This window comes from Lepisosteus platostomus, chromosome 4 (genome assembly GCF_059453375.1).
Source record: "Lepisosteus platostomus isolate fLepPlt1 chromosome 4, fLepPlt1.hap1, whole genome shotgun sequence".
NCBI lineage: Eukaryota > Metazoa > Chordata > Actinopteri > Semionotiformes > Lepisosteidae > Lepisosteus > Lepisosteus platostomus.
The window spans coordinates 73,291,854-73,311,075 of record NC_142614.1 but is presented as its reverse complement, the minus strand read 5'-3'; the positions used below and the strand labels follow the sequence as shown (position 1 = coordinate 73,311,075).

The following is a 19,222-nucleotide window of genomic DNA, read 5'->3' as shown; positions in this document are numbered from 1 at the left end:
AATCTTAAGATTGAAACAGTATCGCTTATTGGTTCTGTCAATATTCAGCAAACACAGAACCTAAACCGGAGAGACCAGAGAAGCTAACCACTTACCTTGTGAAAGCTACATGCCATCCTGATCTGTTAAACTCTTCTAAAAAACATGTTCTAAGTGTTTGCTGCACAAGAGATACTTTGATGATGCATTTTAAAACTGAGGCTAAAACCATGAAATGTGGAGATGAAGAACAGGGAAAACAACAAACAAAAGTTTATTAAAATTGTTCTTAAAAAGTTACAATCATGTACAGTGCCGTTTGTAAATATTTGGACAGTGACAATTTCTGTTGTTTTGGCTCTGTACTCCAGCACATTGGATTTGAAATGAAACAATGACTATGAAGTGCAGAATGTCAACATTAATTCGAGGGTATTTAGGTCTTGATATACTGTATTTTACTTGCCTGAGGCAAATACCACAACAAAAATAGCAGAAATAAAAAATACTGACATGCTGGTTCTCCTCTCAGGCTTGAAAGATATGATTTTATAAAGACTAAAGAAAGAAAAAAAAAATCAGAAACTAAAGCTTTTCTCAATTTGTTCCAAAGTAAACCATCTACTTACGGTGGAAGAATCTCTGCAGCCATGAATATCTTTTCAACAAGCTCTGAAAGGATGTTCAAGAGGTGTATCAAGTTAATGCTCACATCTTCATTCTTCTCCAGTTTGGAAGGATTCAGCTGAAGAGTGAAAAGGTGTACCTTAACATTAACTTTCCTAACCCTGCATGACCAACACCCACTTCCGGAAAATGGGGAAAAAAAATGGTTTCAAATAAGAACGTTTTAAAAAGGGCTAACAAATCCCAACAGAGCGCCCCCATCAGGTGGCGTTTTGCAGAGTGGCACGATTAACCACAGAATATGAGATCAAGCCTCTCAGGTCCTGTGGTGAAAAGACAATGCTGCCTTCAAATCTTCAGGGCAGAAAACTGAAAAAATGCATGGCATAAAATACTGATTACATATTTTTTTCCTACTGCTGGTTGCATGTACAGTGAAAAGTAACTTTGTCAATGAAAAGCTGATGTGGCTGTACCTCACATGACTGCTTGCTCTCCATTATTTTCAGTATGGTGTCCTTGAGTGCGTGGTGGACAAAAGGCGTGGCTGTAGCTTTCATGTACTGCTCCATAAGTGTGCTTGCGAGGGTGGTGGCACGGAAGAGCGTTGTGGCTTCATCTAGAGCAAGAACAAGGGGGAAAATTAACACAGCCCTTTTCCGTGTCATCAAATTCAAGGTCGTGAACCTGGAAACTCTGTACAACCATACTGCCGGTGAAATGAAACAACCTACTTGACAGCTGAAGCCATGCCTGACAACTGATAGTCAGCCAGTGGAGATGGACTTGGGTCACTCTGAACTCTAATCCTGCCTGCAAAAACACCACGTGCTCTTCCCAGCATGCTCTGTCTTCCAGAAAGTTAAAAGAACACAAGACAGGGTGCAAACAAGAGAAGGCCACTGGGCTCATCCAGCTGTTTGGTAGTTAATAGCTAACCGACCCCAGGAAATCATCCAGCTGTGTTTTGAAAAAAGGGGTATCGGCTTCAACAACATGGCTGGGTAGTTTGTTCCAGACGGCAAAGGTGCAAAGATGTCAATATTGACAAGTTAGAAAATCCAGCCATTGGCATATATAAAAAGAATGATGCGATGTACACTGTAAAAATGACCTCTATTTTAGTCATTGCTCAGAAGGTATAATTCAGTTGAACAACGTGAAACGTACCCTCCATGCTTATTTCCCTGTCGTTTAGTGTTCTCAGAAGTGGCGCTTCGGCCTTCTCGTGCCGAAATATCCTCAGTAAAATACTAGCCAGCAAAGTCCGGTCCTGTCCACAGACGTGAGCCAGAGCATAGATCGCATGGAACTCCTTCTGCAGTACGAGCTAAACGAGATTCAGATGAGGAGAGAGATAAATCATGCTTTTATTTCAAACATTTGATCCTTTGTTTATGACTATTTTTATACTAAAGACCTTGCGCTTCCCACTACTGTGCTGTTACTAACCCTACAGACTGCTACTCGTCTCCAATTCCACCTATAACTTCGACATCGAGAATACTGTGACGCATATTTGGTCATGCGTTTTCCAGAGATAAAGAGGTCTAAAGACAAGCATGGACTTCGTCTTACCTGCTTGAAATCTTCATACTCCTCCTCTGGCATGATTTTCTCCACCGAATACCTTGCTCTGACACGGAGCGAGCCGGGCTCAATGCCCTTGAGAGGAACGTTTGAGCTCAGAGGAAACCACTCATCTATCATTTGGCCCTTCTGCAACTTGCTTAGCTGGCAGCGCATGAACACTGGAAAAACAAAGCCAAATTTTCAATTCCCCACACTCTGCCTGTCTAATAAAATACCTAAACTTTCAAGATGTAATTTATACAGCTCCCTTTTGTTTATATAGGATTCTTCTAAATTGTTTTTAATTGACAATCCAGGCCCATTGTTTTCTTTTAAGGCTCATGTATCGTGTACAGTCTTCAAAGAAGAACAAATTAAAGGAACAGGATTCTGAAAACCCAAGCAGAATCAGCTTGATGTTTCACTGGTTACAAGTTTGCCACATTCGCCTTTTCCTTATATATTTTCCTGTATATGTTGGCAATGTTTTGTCTAATAATGCAGTAGTGACTTCTACATTACTTTCATATTATCTATTTACTTAATTATTTTTTTAATACTCGTGTGGAGTTAGTTATGTATATAACATTCATTTGCACTGTATTATGACTACAAGCTTTAAAGCAACAAAATGTGAAAACTACAAGGGTCTGGACACTTTAAGACACTATGAGAATCACACTATACCACATTATATCAAAATTATTTTCTTCTTTTGAATTTTAAATTTTTTCGTTATGTTGCATCCTTAAATCCACATCATATTGTGACTCCAGTCTGATGAGGCAGTTTAAGGAGCAATACAGAGAATCTGATTAGATCTTAGAGGACTGTTAGCATCTGGAGTGATTAGGAAGGCCTTCTGCATCCAGAAAAGCAGTACTGAAAAAATGTAAAGATTTTTATGCATTTGATGCATTTTTCAAGCAGAGAAAAACAGTCCTCATCCTCAGCTGGGCCAGAAATCCAGCTGTCACCAGGTCACAGATGCAGAGGACAAGAAAGAAACAAGAGTATTTAATTCCCATTAGAATAAAGGGAAATGAACTTAACAGTCAGTTCCAATGTGCGTCTGTTTTGAAACTGTATGTACTCACAGATATCAGGGTCTTTGCTCTTTTTTGTCTTGTTGCTCAGGCTGATTTCAAACCTGTTGATTTCACTGGACAGGTCACTGAAGAAACAAAAATAGATATAGAAAAGATAGAAAAAGGACAAAGCTAATGCCTACCGAACACTTAAAACTAGTTTAAGGTTAAGAATGATCAAATTTATGGTTAAAATGCAAGGATGGTAAATGTTTTATAGCATTTTAATAAAACAGAATGACTGACTAAGCTTCTTAGATATAATATTGTTCATTTTCAGACAATCTATTACACTATTATAGCACTATTAAACTTTAACATCTCACTGCATTATTTTAATTCTTTAGCAGTGTCTCAGCATTTAACGTAGCACCTGGTACTTTTCAGTTTTCAACAAAAAAAAGCATACTCAAAGATGAATTCTTCTGTCCACACAGGATTTTGCCCTTCTCTGGGATGCGTTTTTGCCACCTGCACGCTGTTCAAATAAATATTGCAGTAGGGATTTGTGAAGTGTTTTATGGGAAGTTTGTGGGCCTCTTCCACATAAAGAACTAAACTGCTGACCTGGAGAGGTAAAAGAAAGAAACCTTTTCACAACACAAATCTCCATGTTCCACCTGAACTCGACAGAGGAAGCCAATGTCTGAACTATTACTGCCAAAGAAGAACAAATCTAATTTCCCTCTAAGAGCTGAACTTACCCTTTCCTGAAAAGCATACAGCCCCTATAAACATGATGGTGCTTTCCTTGATAATTGGATAAAGATATCTTCTTCATTAATACAAATAGAAGATACATTTATCCCACCAGGAAAACAAGCTGAAATTAGAGTATCCCTCCCTCCCCCCAAACAGAACTGTGGTGCAATCACTGAGTTCTTAATTCAATAATAATTGTTTGCTGTGATTCACTTGTATCAGATAATGGAAAAAGGAGTGATGATCAAATCCGTTTCTCAGCTTGAATCTGCATTCAGAATGGAATACTTCCTTAATGGATGCATTTAGATGAAATATGCAGACAAAAAAAACAAAAATTACCTAGGCAGTCATTTCAGAAAAATAACTTTTTATTTCTTGTTGAAAAGGAAGACTAGAAAAGCCTTTAGCTTCTAAATACCTGCAAGTTCCTTTATTAAATACTGTAAACAAACAAGTTAGCATCTTTAGCTGTGCATTCTGTACCTGACGAAGACGTTTATGAGATGATGGCTGTGTTGGTTTCCTTAGATTACTGCAAAACGTCTGCAAACATTTCATCCAGTCCTACCAAAAAAAGGGAGGAATTTCGGAAATGAAATGCAGGATCCTCTGCTTTCATAAATATACTTGCACATATACTGTACTTGCAATTGTAAAATTGTGAATTAGGGTGTTTTTTTTTTTTCAGGCTGCAAGAAGAACTGCAGTGCTGCTGGCGGGAACGTACCAGCTTTAGAAGGAAAGGCAAACACGTGTACCTGCGCTTGTTCAGGAGTCTCTCCCGCAAAGTAGAAAATGTAATGCTCCTCACTAAAGTGCTGAACTACAATCTGAAAACAGTTTGGCCTGAAACAGGAGGGAAGTCAAGGTGCATAATTAGAAACTGGAATAAAAAACAGGTTAATATTAATGATGCAAAAGCAAGATTTTTAGAGCGCTGAAGTTTCAAAAGAAAATATGTACAGCCTTTCTTTTTTAATTCCAAAACAACACAAGAAGTGAAAGATCTAAGCATTATATTGAAAACAAAATACGTTTTAGAACAGAACTGGAAACTAAAACTTCCAATGACTTACAATATTAACATAAAAGAAAAAAAGACAACACATCTTATATACGTGTATCTGCAACAGGAAAACAAATATTTCAGCTATATTTTCACCTAAATGTTAAATGTGCATGTCACCCATTTTAATTCCACGCCGGGATTAAATGTAGCACTGGAACAATAAACAATCTATAACAGGATGAATCGATTTCTGACTTTTGATCAATGTCAGTTTAAATAAAATATAAAAATAAAACTGTCCAGGAGAACTTTACATTTACAGTTAGTGTTCCCAGGCAAGGTATTCCTGCTGCCTTCATCTCTCTCCCTCAGATCTGAAGAGGGCTCATCTGCCCAAAATATTGTTTCTTCTTTCTTGAACACATGCTGATGCAGCTCCCCACTCAGACGGCTGTATCCATATATGTTGTACATATTAAGAGGCAATGTAGGAACGTTTTGATAGGACCAATGAAGCTTAAAATAAGTAAAGGTAAGTCTTTACTTGTCAGTTCATGGCAACATGCAGGAACAGCTCCTCACCTGCCAAACAGACTGTCATGGACTCCGTACACAGAGCACACACTCAGATCAATCAAACCTTTAGGTTTGGTGGCTCGTTTTTCACTTTCAAAGTAGATCAGTTGTGCATCATTCCCCTCCAGAATGAAGTACAGATTTTTCCACCTTTTACCTTTGCCTGTCAAAAAAGAACCAAGATCCAAAAAATGTTACTTAATGATACTAATAATCATCTATTATACATTTCACCTTAAAAGCAATCAACTCAAAAGTACTTTACAACACAAACAGCTTAATTACTTTATATTTCTTTTTAATTTGGAACAGTTAAATAATGACACATCATTAAGAAATATAACGTACCTTTATGAATTAGGAGGTAGCCTTTCTTGACAATGTTTTTATAAAATGCGTCCTTTGTCTTTCGTCGAATAGTGTTGTATATCTCTTCACGATCCACCAAGTCAGAAAGTACTTGTTCCTGATGCTAAGAGAGATAGAATGTGTTGTTTAATGATAAACACAGTTTTAACCTCCTTGCTTTCTCAATATACTTTAATAAAAATATATAATTTAATATTAACATCATAATCCAGTGTAATATGCCAATCTGCCAACATCAGATTTAATGCGTGGAACCTTCTGTATTTCTAACCAATACCACAAGACCGCTACAATCTAGAAGACAGACAATGGCACTTAAGTATTAACATAATTAGCTTTGTTAAAGAAAAATAAATGAAGAACAACACTAGAGAAGAAAAGGGTCTCCGTCATCCAAATTACCTTTACATAAGACAAAGACAACCAGGTAGTCCTCCAGAAAACAACCTGGCTACTCCATTCTTCAATCTCTTTATCTATGGAACTCTTGAGGTAGGAATTCCACACAAAAGATAGTGAGGAAGCACAGAAGTAATGATAACCCAAGGAATGCTAGAGAGTACCTGGAATCCCGGAAATTCATAGTGCCAAGAAAAAAATATTCTCCCATTCTCCAAAACGTACGGCCACTGACATGCATATCTTCTGTTTAAAGATCTAGGAGGGTGGACAATGCGCACCTGTTGCCTTGGGATGTAACACCTACCTGCACAGAAACCGGATCCTTTAGGTAGTAACCCTCAACAATCTGCTCTTTTCTGTAATGGTCAATGATGTCATCAATGCTACGGGGAAGAATAAGATCACAACAACCCATCAATTATTCAGATCAGCCCTGCTTCTAATTGACACTTTTCTATGATGTGAAATTCTTAGTTTGGCAACTTCAAAATTTATGGTGGCAAGTTTTTCCCAATGTGCAGGGGTGCCCAACAAAACAACCGCTTGTGTTACTGTATAGTGAATTTTAATATTCCACATATATTTTTGATTCCACAAGCTATAAGCAGTACACAAATACACAAAATTTACCACTAATAGCCAGTCTTTAAAAGATTAAACTTGTCTTTGCTTACCTAATGTGAGAACCCATTGAAAAAGTAAACAGAAAATATAAGCAATCCAACAACATACATGCTTCAAAAAAGATTATATTTTACTTACTACTACTTTGCATACTCAGCATTTTCTTTTATGTCAGGCAACACAATCTTTGAACACAACAGGTAGGATCACTGTACTGTGTCATTAGCTGCAAAATATTAACACTCCTTTTTATTTTGGTGTGTGAGATGTGGTTCAATTAATCTGATCAATCATAGCGTAAACACAGAAATCGTCTTTAAACCTATGTAAAAATGAGATGATATTCTTGAAAATGTAATGCAGTGCATGTGTATAGGTATATTTTAGAATTTGCCCACCTAGTGGAAAGGGCAGTTAGCTTTTATCCTTTTTGTTAAAAAACAAACTATTTAACTTCGGCTACAGAATCACTTGCCATATGACTTCATCAACAGTTCTGTGATGTTTGTAGACATAGTTCTCAGTGCTTTCCCAATATGTACGTTCACACAGGAAAGTATTTCATGCATTAGGGCAAGCAATTAGAGGAACATCTGAGGTAGGTATACTACTAACCTGTTATAGTACCTCCCTCCCATCATAAATTGATTGTTTGGAGTAGGACATATTTTAAATCGCTGGATGTTCTCAGTGGTCCGAAAGAACAGTGAATAGTCACCAGGTGTGTTGTCTGAAGGTCTAACCAGAAAACTGCATACTTGTCCAACTAGGGCAAAAAAAAAAGATTTGAAAACTAAGTCACACTTAAGGTGAACATAACATCAGCATATGCACATACATGTTATCTCATTTGTAAACACAACACAAAAATACCTTTCATTTGTTTGATTTTTGTTTTAAATTTTTAAGAAGTATTTTTTTCTCTCACAGCATTAAAAATACCTATAATAATAAAAGCTGCAGAAAATATATTCAGATATGCAGGGAATCTGCAATCAACTTTAAGCCTGCAATAAATGATAAATTCAACAAGTAGTGATATTAAGGAACAAGTAAAGGTTAATTCCATGCTGAAAAGAGAAGAAAGGAAACAACGTTGTGTTTTCTTTCTTCCCTTTTCAGCGGGGAATAAACCTTTACTTGTTCCTTTGCAGCCTACGCATGCTGACGCAGCTCCCTGATTGAAGTGGTGATATAACTCTTTTTCAATGTAAGCTCTCTTTAGGGGAAGAAAATAAATGAATATCTGACTGTTTAAAGTGATACGAAGAAGTGTCATATACAATGTGTAGCACGGCCTCGCTGATTTATGAAAATGTACATAGAAAAATAATTACTAAGATATAAATTACACATTGTACTTAAACCTCAAATATTTGATCATTCTGATAATTTGATAATGATTCTGATAAATTAATAATGATCAATCTGTTCACCTAAAAAACCCAACAAAGCAGATAAGCAACAAAGCTCCTTACTCTTCACTTCAGTAACAGTATGCAGTTTATCACAGAGATGTCGAGTTCTGTATACGCTGGAGTTTTGCACTTTTTCTAGCAACTGCCTGACAGCCTTATATTCACATTCACTACCTGAGACGTACAAAGGCCACCCTTTTGGTGTCTAAATCACATACTGAACCTGTAGAACATATTGCTTACATTTCATAAGGAAGTGAATTCACAGAACAACTCTCTCTCTCATATGGACTTCTCACATTCTATCTTTTTTTCCTATAAAGGGTAAAGCAACTTGGAAGTCTGGTCAATCGTGACATGGTGGTCTGAGACACGTGGTTTCATTAATATATCATCCGTGCTTTTTTGCCACTATTTTTAATTGCTTAATCCTCTGGGAGTGAACGTCAGGTGGCCACTCCTAAGTGAGCAGGGGCTTCCTTGCTATTGGCCTGGTGCGGCAGTAATGTTCAAGTGCGTCACTGCACTGTGATGCATATTGCTGCGTTAACCCACTGAGGTGCACTGAGCCTTCCGTCTGCCGAAACACCAACAACATTACATCTTACCCTTTAAAACTCTGACCTTTAAAGAAACATCTACACTCTACTGCAAACTTGGAACCTTTTCATTTTAAAAGGTTCAAAAGGACAGCACTTTAGCCTGTAAAAACATTTAAAACATTCCTATTCGCAGTAGCAGTTCATTTATGACACAATAAAAAAATTAACAAATAACACCCAAGATCCGCATGCAAACTGTTAACAGAAATTGTACACATATTCGATATGAAAGCAATTATATACAATTTCCCGACATGTATTCTGTTTAGGAATCCTGATGCAGCATACCATTTATAGTTATTATGCTTTTGGCAGACATTTCTAGAACCATCCAAGAGAATATTTCCAATAAGTTACTCTATGATAAAACATTATGTCAATCACATGATAAATTTTGCAGAGTCTGTCTCTAAAAATGATAAGGGGTTTTCAGCTTGTTCTTAATTCAGGAATACATCCATACCACATACTATATAATTACTTCATACAGCTGATTTTACATTGTTTCGCTTTCAGATGCTCACGTAATTGCCATTATATCATATCTACTGACCTTTAATTTATATTTCATTTGAAACAATAATATTTCATATTGGCTGGTACTCATGTTTCTTTTTGTTCCCCCCCACCCCCTTCTATAGGCACGTACTGTATTTATTAAGGTTTTAATTTCAAACTGGTGTGGATACTGATCAGGTACCTGTCATCAGCAGGTTGTATGCTTCCTGTTTGTTGATCTTTCCATGATACCAGCTAGAAAAAGGATGAAAATAGCCCATTATAAAACAAAAACAATGGAAAGAGCTGCATCCCTGTTTCTTCTCTGTAGTAACATCATCAGCGAGCAGCCGTAGCTATGAGTCAGCGCTGACTCAGGTCTGCATGCTTAGTCATGTCTCTCCAGCCACGTTTCAGCCAATGGCATTGATACCTCTGATCACTCTTCAAAGATTAAGTCACATGTGCTCCCTTAAAAATAGAAATTAAATTCTTGGATAACCTTAAGTATATTTCTTTCACTGTCTTGTGTAAATTAGCAGCAGGCTGTATTTGGTTGAACGATCGGGAATACAAAACAGAAGGTCTCCATGCTAAACTAATATCATTTCACCTGTATTCTGATGCAGATTTTAACCTCACTGATATGACTTAAACCGTATTTTTCAGAAAATATTACAATCAGATCAAAACTGAGATAACATTCAATACGACAAGAAAATAATATACGTACCCCTCCTAACAATACCTATTTCTGCAATGCAAATGATTAACAACTGAATTATAACTTCTCACATGGCACCTACTGAAGAAGCGCTGAACAGCGCAACAACTGATTTAGCACAATCACACAATCGCAGGCTCAACCAAATTCAAGAGCTCGAAAAATTCCCAAGTGTCAGGATAATTTGTTCATGATGAGCGTGAGGATTAAGCATCCTAAAACTGTATTCGAATGAAAGAAGAAATTGACCCACTGATTATCTGGCCCAGCATTTCTTTATTTTACTATACTTCTTGAGTAACTGGTCACTAGATTTATACATCCTGTCAAATGCTTGAGTACCAATAAAAATGATCTACTTACACTTTGCCTTCGTGGGGATCTTCTTCTCGTCCCTGAAATTAAGAAAAGTGTTTCATCCCTCATACCAAAAAAAAATATTAGGTAAGTTATCAGGTAGATATCGGCATCATAAAACGTCTTAACATGAATTCTGATGTTAATTTGAATTAATGTACATAAAATCTATATTCTGTTCTTGACAGACTTTAACAGTTATAACCTTTTTATGCTGCTAGTAAACAGCTGGTAGCAGCTCCTTTTCTAGAGCTCTGCAAGAGACGCTTTTTGACCAAGGCAAGTCACCAGATTTGAACGTAATTTTCAGATTTGTATTTTAATTTCTAAATCATAAATATGCTTAAGCTTATGTCCATGCAAAAACCATCATATGAACTGACATATGCAACAGCACAGCAATGCATAATTGTATAAGCTTTCACCCTTGTAGTATCAAGATATTTTGTGGATAAAATACATTCAACAACACTAAAATCAGCAATACAGTATGTAACAAATGGGATGACTGATCCAGGCAAACGCAGATCTACTTACTACTTCTTCTACCAGGTCATTAACGATCAGGCCCTGCTCATCAGTCCGCACGTTTGTAACCCACATCCACCCGTCATCGAGTTCATTGTGAACAATAAACATGTCCCCTTTTAGGAAACTGACAACAAAACAAGACAGGATGGCCATCAATACCTATAGACAACACACTACAGAAACACTTCTCCCTGCCAGAGATATAATAAATAATTGTTGTGAAGATGTCAGAAAGTCGTACTTCATCACAAATTTACCTTGGATCTGCAATAAGAATACCTCCTTCCATTTACATGTTAAAGAACATAGTATTTAAATGCAAATCTAAATGTGTGTGAATTTGAAAGTATAGAAAAAGATATATGTTGCAATTCACAAACACACATGTACAATGTTGTTACACAACAGTAAGTGTTCTATTCAGAACACATGGACTGAAAGATCTATAGGAAACAAATATTTCAAAGCTAATAAGAGCAGAATGAGATTCAAAGATGCATGTTTTAAGCCAGGTGATTTACTAAAAGGGCAACTCTATGACTGGTGACTTGTTCTCACCCAGTGTGTTTTTTCTAACTTTTTCTATTTTTGAAATATTTTTCTAACCCCAAAAGAGTTTTCAAAAAGCACAAATGGAATCAAATGGAATGAAAAGCAATGCTTTGAGGAGTAGTTTTATTCTGTCCTGCAATACCATATTTCTGACTGAAGGTGTCTCCTGCAAACCAACTAAAAATAGATTAAGTTCCTTTCAACAACTAAGGGGAAGTATTTAGTGCAAGTCAGATTTTCAAATACACAAAATGGAATAGAGCATTAAAGATCACAGGCTCATTATTTAGGCAAGTTATATCTTTTATAGAAACTTTTTAAATTGTGCTTTGCATTCGAATTAGAATCTCATAAAAATGTTATACCATTTTATGCTATATAATACTACACAGAATCTCACAAACTTGAACTCTTCAAACCACTTAGATTCATACAGCATTGAAATATTGCAAGAACAGAAGAGTCAAAAAACTAAAGTCAGATTTTCACTTCTCTTTTGTTTTTAAATTTTACAATATATACATTTCTCTTTGCTATTATTTCTTTCATAACATGGAATTATTTTACCATCATTTAACACATTGCTTTGGTAACAGGGTATTTTGCAGGATTGAGATGATCAATCTAGCAGTAGCCATGTAAACCATATATAGTATGAAGAGCTTCCCTTTGTATTATAATTAGAAAATGCAGTTAGTTATGCCGGTTAATAAAATTCAGCAAACCTTATGGTCCAAACACAACAAGAAAATTATAGCTAATCTATTTTTAATGATCATGCTTCGCTCTTACTTCAGATCATTCACAAATATAACACTTTTTATGCACAGAGCACAGAAAAGCCTTTTGCTTCCTGAAGGCTCGGTATTGCCTATAGACAGCTGATTGTATGGGCCATTTCTCACCTGATTTCGTCAGTATCTGGCACTTTGGTGTATGGAAGTTTGGCTCGCACTCTCCTTCGGTCTTCCACAGGCTGTAATGCGACATTGATCATGTATAATTTTAACTGATACACCTATGAATGTGTCAGAATGAAGGCTCTTTTTGCTGTGTGTAAAACCACATGTCCAATAAAGTGATTTAAGTGTGAGAACTGTCGGTCTCCGGCACTTTTTAACCTATGCGATCCTGACATAGGAAAGAAAAAAATCTACAGGCTGATTCACACTGGAAGACTTCAAATGATCTGATCTTGGATTTTTTTTTCCTGATTACAAGCCTCTTTTTCTTCCACAACAAATAATGCTAATTAAACCTGAGTCAAAATCCTGACAAATTATGCCTAGTGTGGAATTCAATTACGGTAATTTGGGGTAAATGCAATGCTGTTGTAAATAAATTTAAGGGAGGGACGATCTCACTGATAAATATTGGTTTTGATTTAATTGCTGCTTACTTTGTTAATATAGAAATAAAATTAATAGATCATTTTAAGACTTTTTAAAAGATTTATTTACAGTCTGCTACTATCATGGTTGCAATAAGCAAGAAAAACATTTCTGGCACACTGACTTTATAAAAATATTATGACTGACATTTAATTAATCTGATTCTCACCTCTGGAGGAGCCACTGGAGACTGTAACTTTTCTCCTTTAAGTAAACAGGATACATAGCTGTAATATCCAATCAGGTCTGACAGCGAGGAAAAGCGACGTCCACCAATGTAGTAATCTCCACACATAGCTATTATCCTGAAGACAAACATACAGGTTCACATCACACTATCTGCCAGCACATAAACAGAAATAATTCTGAATAAATGACAATCAAACTCCAAATTAAAAGCTGGACAAACCCTTCTACTGGGCCATTTTACATTTCTTACAAACAGGGGAGTAATAATTTATTTTAAGATGTGTCTTATCTGAGAACATCATCCTGGCAGCCTTCTTCTGATACATTTCTTAAACCCACATGAATCTGGACTTAAATTATGCAAGGATTTGAAAAAAACAAACAATTAAAAATGTAGTGGTAACTCCAATGCTGTTCAAATTACATTTTACATGACTAAGTGCAACTCTTCTTCAGTTTGGTTTATGAAAGAAGTCTGCACTATTTTTGCAGAGAAAGAAGCCAGGATTAAATTAGGCCTTGAGCCACTGGGTAGCATTATACAATCAGAGATTTATTTTTAAAGATCACTTTAAGGTAATATGCAATATACCAAAAATAAGCTAAATCCATTTATCCCTATATTTGGAGATGGTAAATTGCAGGGCTCAAACACTGTCCCTTCCTCTAATTTTCACATTTCTAAGTACAAAGCTCCTGGCGTTATAAAATTAAACAGAGTGACTCCGGGAGCTTTAAAGCTAAATAAAACAAACAGCTTCTTCCTTCCTTGCAGCTTATTATAGTAAACACACCTTTTGTTAAGGTCGGCATATGTTAAAGCATACCTCCAAATCTTCTGCATTTTAATGGGTTACACACTTTTTCTTATGCCAGCTTTTTGTTCATACTTTCAATTTCTAACAATAGCTTCACTGTCTTTTTTATTTATGCGATTTGTCCTCCCACACCTTCATCTTGTATTGGGGCCAATACCAACACCATCTTGAAAACAATCTTCCTTAAGTCTTATTTTTGGCAGTATCTTAACATTCATTATTTCAGTTTAGTTCTTATGTTCACCATTTTTTGGTCTCACTCACACTTTGGAACTGAACCACCCAAGTTCAGCCATTGGGAAAAAATACATTAAGTGCTAATTCAGTTATAAATTATGGATGATCATGTTACTCCTGTAAAGCGGAGTGAGGGTGGTTGGGGTGGAGAGAGAAAGAAAGGCAAAAAGAAGAAAGTGTTAATTAAGGTCTCTGAAGTTGGGCTGTGAATTTAACTTTATGGTCGTCGTTATCTCCACTTCTCTACTAACAGAATTCAGGCACATGCATTTAAAAAGAAAGCACCCATTACAGATTAGATTAAATAATCTCCAATGTGGAGTTGTGGATGTTTGCGACTTTTCTTTATTCAGTCTATGGAACAAAGATATGAGGGGAAATCTAATCAGACGCCACACAGAAATATTCATTAAGTCACATTCACATTTGTACATATTGCGTATGGAAGAGTTAAAACATATCAAATACCGAGCAACTAAGGTATTAAAATGAAGACGGGTATTAACAATGAGATGGATTAAACCTTAAAACTGTCTTAGCTTTCAACTCTACTTGATCTTTTCTTACTCAGACCAAACATGATTTATATGATAATTCTTGAACTTGAACTTTATGAGCTAAATTTCACAACTAATTCATACTGAACCACCTGGGAGTTTTTACCTGAAATGATTGACGACGCTGGTTTTGCTCAGGAAGGACAGCACGAAGGACCCAGGTCTCCTGTCGCTCTCCCTGATGAGGTAACTGCCTGGCGTCCTGGCCTGCCTGAGGCGTTCTTCCGCAATTGTCCGATCAAGCTTTCCATGATACCATCTGGAAGACAAGTCAGGACGTAATGAATTAGGACAACTCATTTCTGAAAAATCCCAACCTCCATAAAAAATAAATTACATTTGATTTCTTTGCAACCATCTACAATCAATAAACCAAAATGCTATCTTAACATTAGCCAAGTGACATTATAAAATCTGGTTCATGCTGGTCCTGGAAGAGAGCATTCTGATGGTTCAGTGAAAATGCTCCTGTGTGGTATACATTAAGGAGGAAACACTGCAAAAGAAAGGCTGTAAAACACTGCAAAAATATAAAACATGGAAACAGCTCGGTGTTGTTTTTCATATAAGATGCACATATACTCCATGAAATATTCTTATTTCTCACCATTTCACTTTGAAAATATTTCAGCACCCTTGAATAATCCTAAATTCACGCTTTTCCTCACTTCTATTAAAAACAGTTTTAGGTGCCTATTATTCAGAAGAGTGGGCTTTTAAAGACCTGAATTTTGTTCTTACTGCTTATACAACTGGTCATAATTATTATAATTATGAATGCACCAGGAAATCTTACCAAATGCGTTTAAAAAGAGAAGAATACATTTGAACCACTCAGTAATGTATAAAACAGTTAGCCACATTAAGAACTATAACTATGGTCAGATTGTATCAAACATTTACAATCCTTATAAACATTAAGCAATTACCCCTGTTCAAAGAGAGCACTGTCAAGACAGACATTTGGAAATCGGGGACAGAAACTTAAAATGCCTTGGTAAAATATTTTTTGTTAAAGTATAAAAGGGGAGTTACTATATAAGTGAGTTACTACAGCATAAAATGAAGAATTATAATTATCATGCATTTGTAATTATTTTGCACAAAGATCACTGAAGAAAAAAATCATTTCATTTACATAATCATGGAAACAATCAATACTGAATAACTTCTAGCTATGGAAACACCAGCAGCTGAAAAAAAAAGTAGACGGAGTACTAAACATGGTCCTTTTTGTCCGTTCAGTATTCAGCTTGGACGATTTGCTAACAGTCTTAGCAGTTAATGCTTGTATCAACTTTATTAAAAAAATACTTCATCATATTCCCCCAGCCCTTTGGATTTGAGGTGTTGAGGTTTGTTTGTTTTTTTTGCACAAGCATGACAATCAACAACAACACAAGCTAAGGTGGGTTCTTAGTATACATTCGCATTCAGTCCAGATCATATCAGACAGACCACATGTTCCAAATCGGATGCATTTGCAGGGCAAAAAAAACTGATGCTGTGTCAGATGATACAATCACTATGACATATTTCCCTATATCAGTATAGTGGAGAAAGCAGTATTTTGACACAGTTGTGACATTAATTCATATATTTTAGAATAGATATTGTTCCTCATGGATATATTCTTCTGTGTGAATAAAAATGATTTCAGTTTTCAAGACTTTTGAAATTTGCAGCCTTCTAAAATGCATAATTGCATCATTGGTATTGTTATGAAATCAATTTGTTCACAAAAGTGATTATTATTGTTTATTGATATTTTTTTAAAAGATTATTTTATTGTTTATTACCACCAGGATTTCAAATCTGTTGTACTTTATCCTAACCATGAGAACAGCTTTTCTAAAATAAAAGGTCTGGAAGCCACAATGCTGAAACAGGTAAAAGCAAATACTATACACTACATTTCCTGTCCTTTGTAATGCTGTTCTCTCACAATGCACAACTCACTTTGGAAAGGTTTTGCTCCAACGTATAACAACAACGCATACAAAAACGCCCTGAAGCTTGCTATGCATTTTAGGTGTTGGAAAAGCTTCTGTCCTGCATGAGCTTTGTGCCAAGTGATGCTTCTAATTTGGTCAGCAGTTTGAATATCAATAATCCACAGAGACTTTCTCTCAGAAATGTTTGCATGAAGACTCAAAGCACACCTTTTGTAGAAGGAAGTAATTTATTTTCCATGCAGATACCTTTATCCAGGGTGACTTCTAATACATGTATAACAAGTACTGATCCAAGTACAAAACATGCATGCAGTTACAGTAAAAACCATATACAAACAATTTAACAGAATAAAATGAACAACTTTCCAGTAGTAACTGGCATTCTTCAAGTGGCTGTAAATCCTTAGGAATTCCAGCATTCATTGTGTATATTTTCTTATGCTCGTAAGTATCATTCATATTACTTGACTGTTAATAGTGGGTGGTTGGTTCACTTTGGACTAGTTAGTAGAGTACCACCAGTACCTACACCACACCGCTGGCATGGTCTCCTATCAGCCCTTCACTGCTAAAACAGATCACTGGGTGGCACTTGCGTTGCATTAGATTAGATGACTGAAACAGTAGTGTCATTTAATCGGTTATATTTTATAACATTTCATATGTTAACAGGACTTAAACAGTAAATGTGATTATAAATAACTCTGCCCATGAGATGAGGGAGATCAAACAAACCGTACTCTGAAGGGACTAATTTGTTAAACAGGAGATCACTGTTTTGTCCAGGTTTCCGTTAAGCACAGAAAGTCAGTTTTTTTTATCTTTTTTACTGTGCACATAATTATATAAAATACATTTTAAAACTGCAGCTAGGCTCAGTAACGTAGCTGTGTGTTGTTTTATGTGTCTGAAAAAACAATTGCATGAGATGAATAGAGCTCAGATCAGACCTCGGTTTTTTAATGTGCCTGGTTTCACTGAAATTCTCAGCCAACAAGGAATGGAGTGACTTATCTAAACAGTTTTATTGCAATCTGCCATTAAATTGTCATTTTAATTTGAATGATCATTTGCAAAACAGGAATTAATTGCAGATAGATGAAGGCAGTCTGCTAAAACTGTAGTTGCTGTACAGTACATATATCTGTGGATATTCATGGAATTCTTTAAAACGTGGGAACATTGGAAAATGTATTTTTTATGTCCATGTATTTGGCTCAAGCACTGAATTAATAACTACAATAGATGCTGGGAAGAGAGACACTTCCTGTAAACAGATAATTTAAAATAAAAAAAGATATTTCAAAAATAAATTAATAAATGCTGCAAACTGGATTGATAAACATAGCAGAGGATGACTACTTGTTTCTGAGCTTTGTAAGAATCCACACTGAAGGCATCTACAATATAACAGTACCTATCTAGGCTTAGAGAATATTTAATTGATCTGTTTATATATATTTTATAGCTATATAGTTTATTTTAGTTTGAATTCAGAAGTATTTTCTCATGTTGTACAATATAATCAGCACAACATCCAAAATGGACGTGTCTTTCACCTTTGTACATTTATAAACTGTGAAGGAGGCAGATTTACAATTGGATCATTTCACCAAAAGATAAAACCACCAAGGGTCAGTCTGTTAATGTATGCCCCAGAATGTGTTTCATCCATGTAATAAAGCAGACTGCAGAGCAACAAAGTCACTTGAATTATGACCATACCTAAACAATTTGAAAGCGATCTCATCTGCTTTAAAAGGAAGAGACACTTTAAAAAAATCACTCGGGTATTTACAATGTTGCAATTCTATGGTCCTCAGTAACACACAATATTAAGTATGTGGGACATATAGTGTACTGTGGGACAATATTGTATTGTGGTGTATATGTACACACATTTTCTATGGATGCTACAGAAGGCCTAACCAGCTATATCTAAAATAATCCTGCAGTACAAGACTGTACAGTATCAGTCTTAAAAACCACACATGCAGTAGTTTCCCGAGACACTAGTCCAGCACAGGCCTCCCACCCTGTCAACAGCAAAGGTTCTGTAGACTGGAGGTCCAGATTACACCACAAGCTACTCTCAGGCACTAAGAATTCCCAACGATGACGTTTTAAAGCTGAGGGCAGTCATAAAGATCTTAAATAATAATCCTATATCAGGATTTCTCCTACTGTCCATACACTTACAGAGTCTTTTTTTGGCCACAAACTGTGCTTTCTTCATGTGCACCTTTCAGTCAGGACATCTTCACACTGACTAGTGCAAGAGGGCGCAGAGGCACTGAGCATGTTACAGAAGTGACGTGACCCCCTGAAACCCAGACAGTGGAGAACTGTGCAGAGGCAGAAGGCCTGGAGGTCACTGCAGACGAGGGAGGAGCACTGTGTGCCCTGATCGAACCCGGACCAGTGCCGTGCAGAGCTGCACCC

The 19,222-nt window shown here is 36.3% G+C and overlaps 1 protein-coding gene across 1 annotated transcript in view; it reads right to left on the bottom strand.

The window, feature by feature from the left end:
* Positions 1-19,222, bottom strand: part of LOC148673799 (ras GTPase-activating protein 1-like) — a 49,973-nt gene that overhangs the window by 3,981 nt on the left and 26,770 nt on the right. The window contains exons 2-19 of the mRNA XM_088630645.1: positions 14,932-15,084; positions 13,194-13,329; positions 12,539-12,609; positions 11,088-11,205; positions 10,557-10,588; positions 9,672-9,724; positions 7,567-7,717; positions 6,632-6,710; positions 5,905-6,028; positions 5,563-5,719; positions 4,730-4,817; positions 4,455-4,535; positions 3,676-3,833; positions 3,276-3,352; positions 2,185-2,357; positions 1,777-1,936; positions 1,083-1,225; positions 609-724 (exon numbers count right to left, since the gene is read on the bottom strand). Coding sequence (XP_088486771.1) covers positions 609-724; positions 1,083-1,225; positions 1,777-1,936; positions 2,185-2,357; positions 3,276-3,352; positions 3,676-3,833; positions 4,455-4,535; positions 4,730-4,817; positions 5,563-5,719; positions 5,905-6,028; positions 6,632-6,710; positions 7,567-7,717; positions 9,672-9,724; positions 10,557-10,588; positions 11,088-11,205; positions 12,539-12,609; positions 13,194-13,329; positions 14,932-15,084 — 2,070 coding nt within the window. The remainder of the gene's footprint in view (positions 1-608; positions 725-1,082; positions 1,226-1,776; positions 1,937-2,184; positions 2,358-3,275; positions 3,353-3,675; positions 3,834-4,454; positions 4,536-4,729; positions 4,818-5,562; positions 5,720-5,904; positions 6,029-6,631; positions 6,711-7,566; positions 7,718-9,671; positions 9,725-10,556; positions 10,589-11,087; positions 11,206-12,538; positions 12,610-13,193; positions 13,330-14,931; positions 15,085-19,222) is intronic.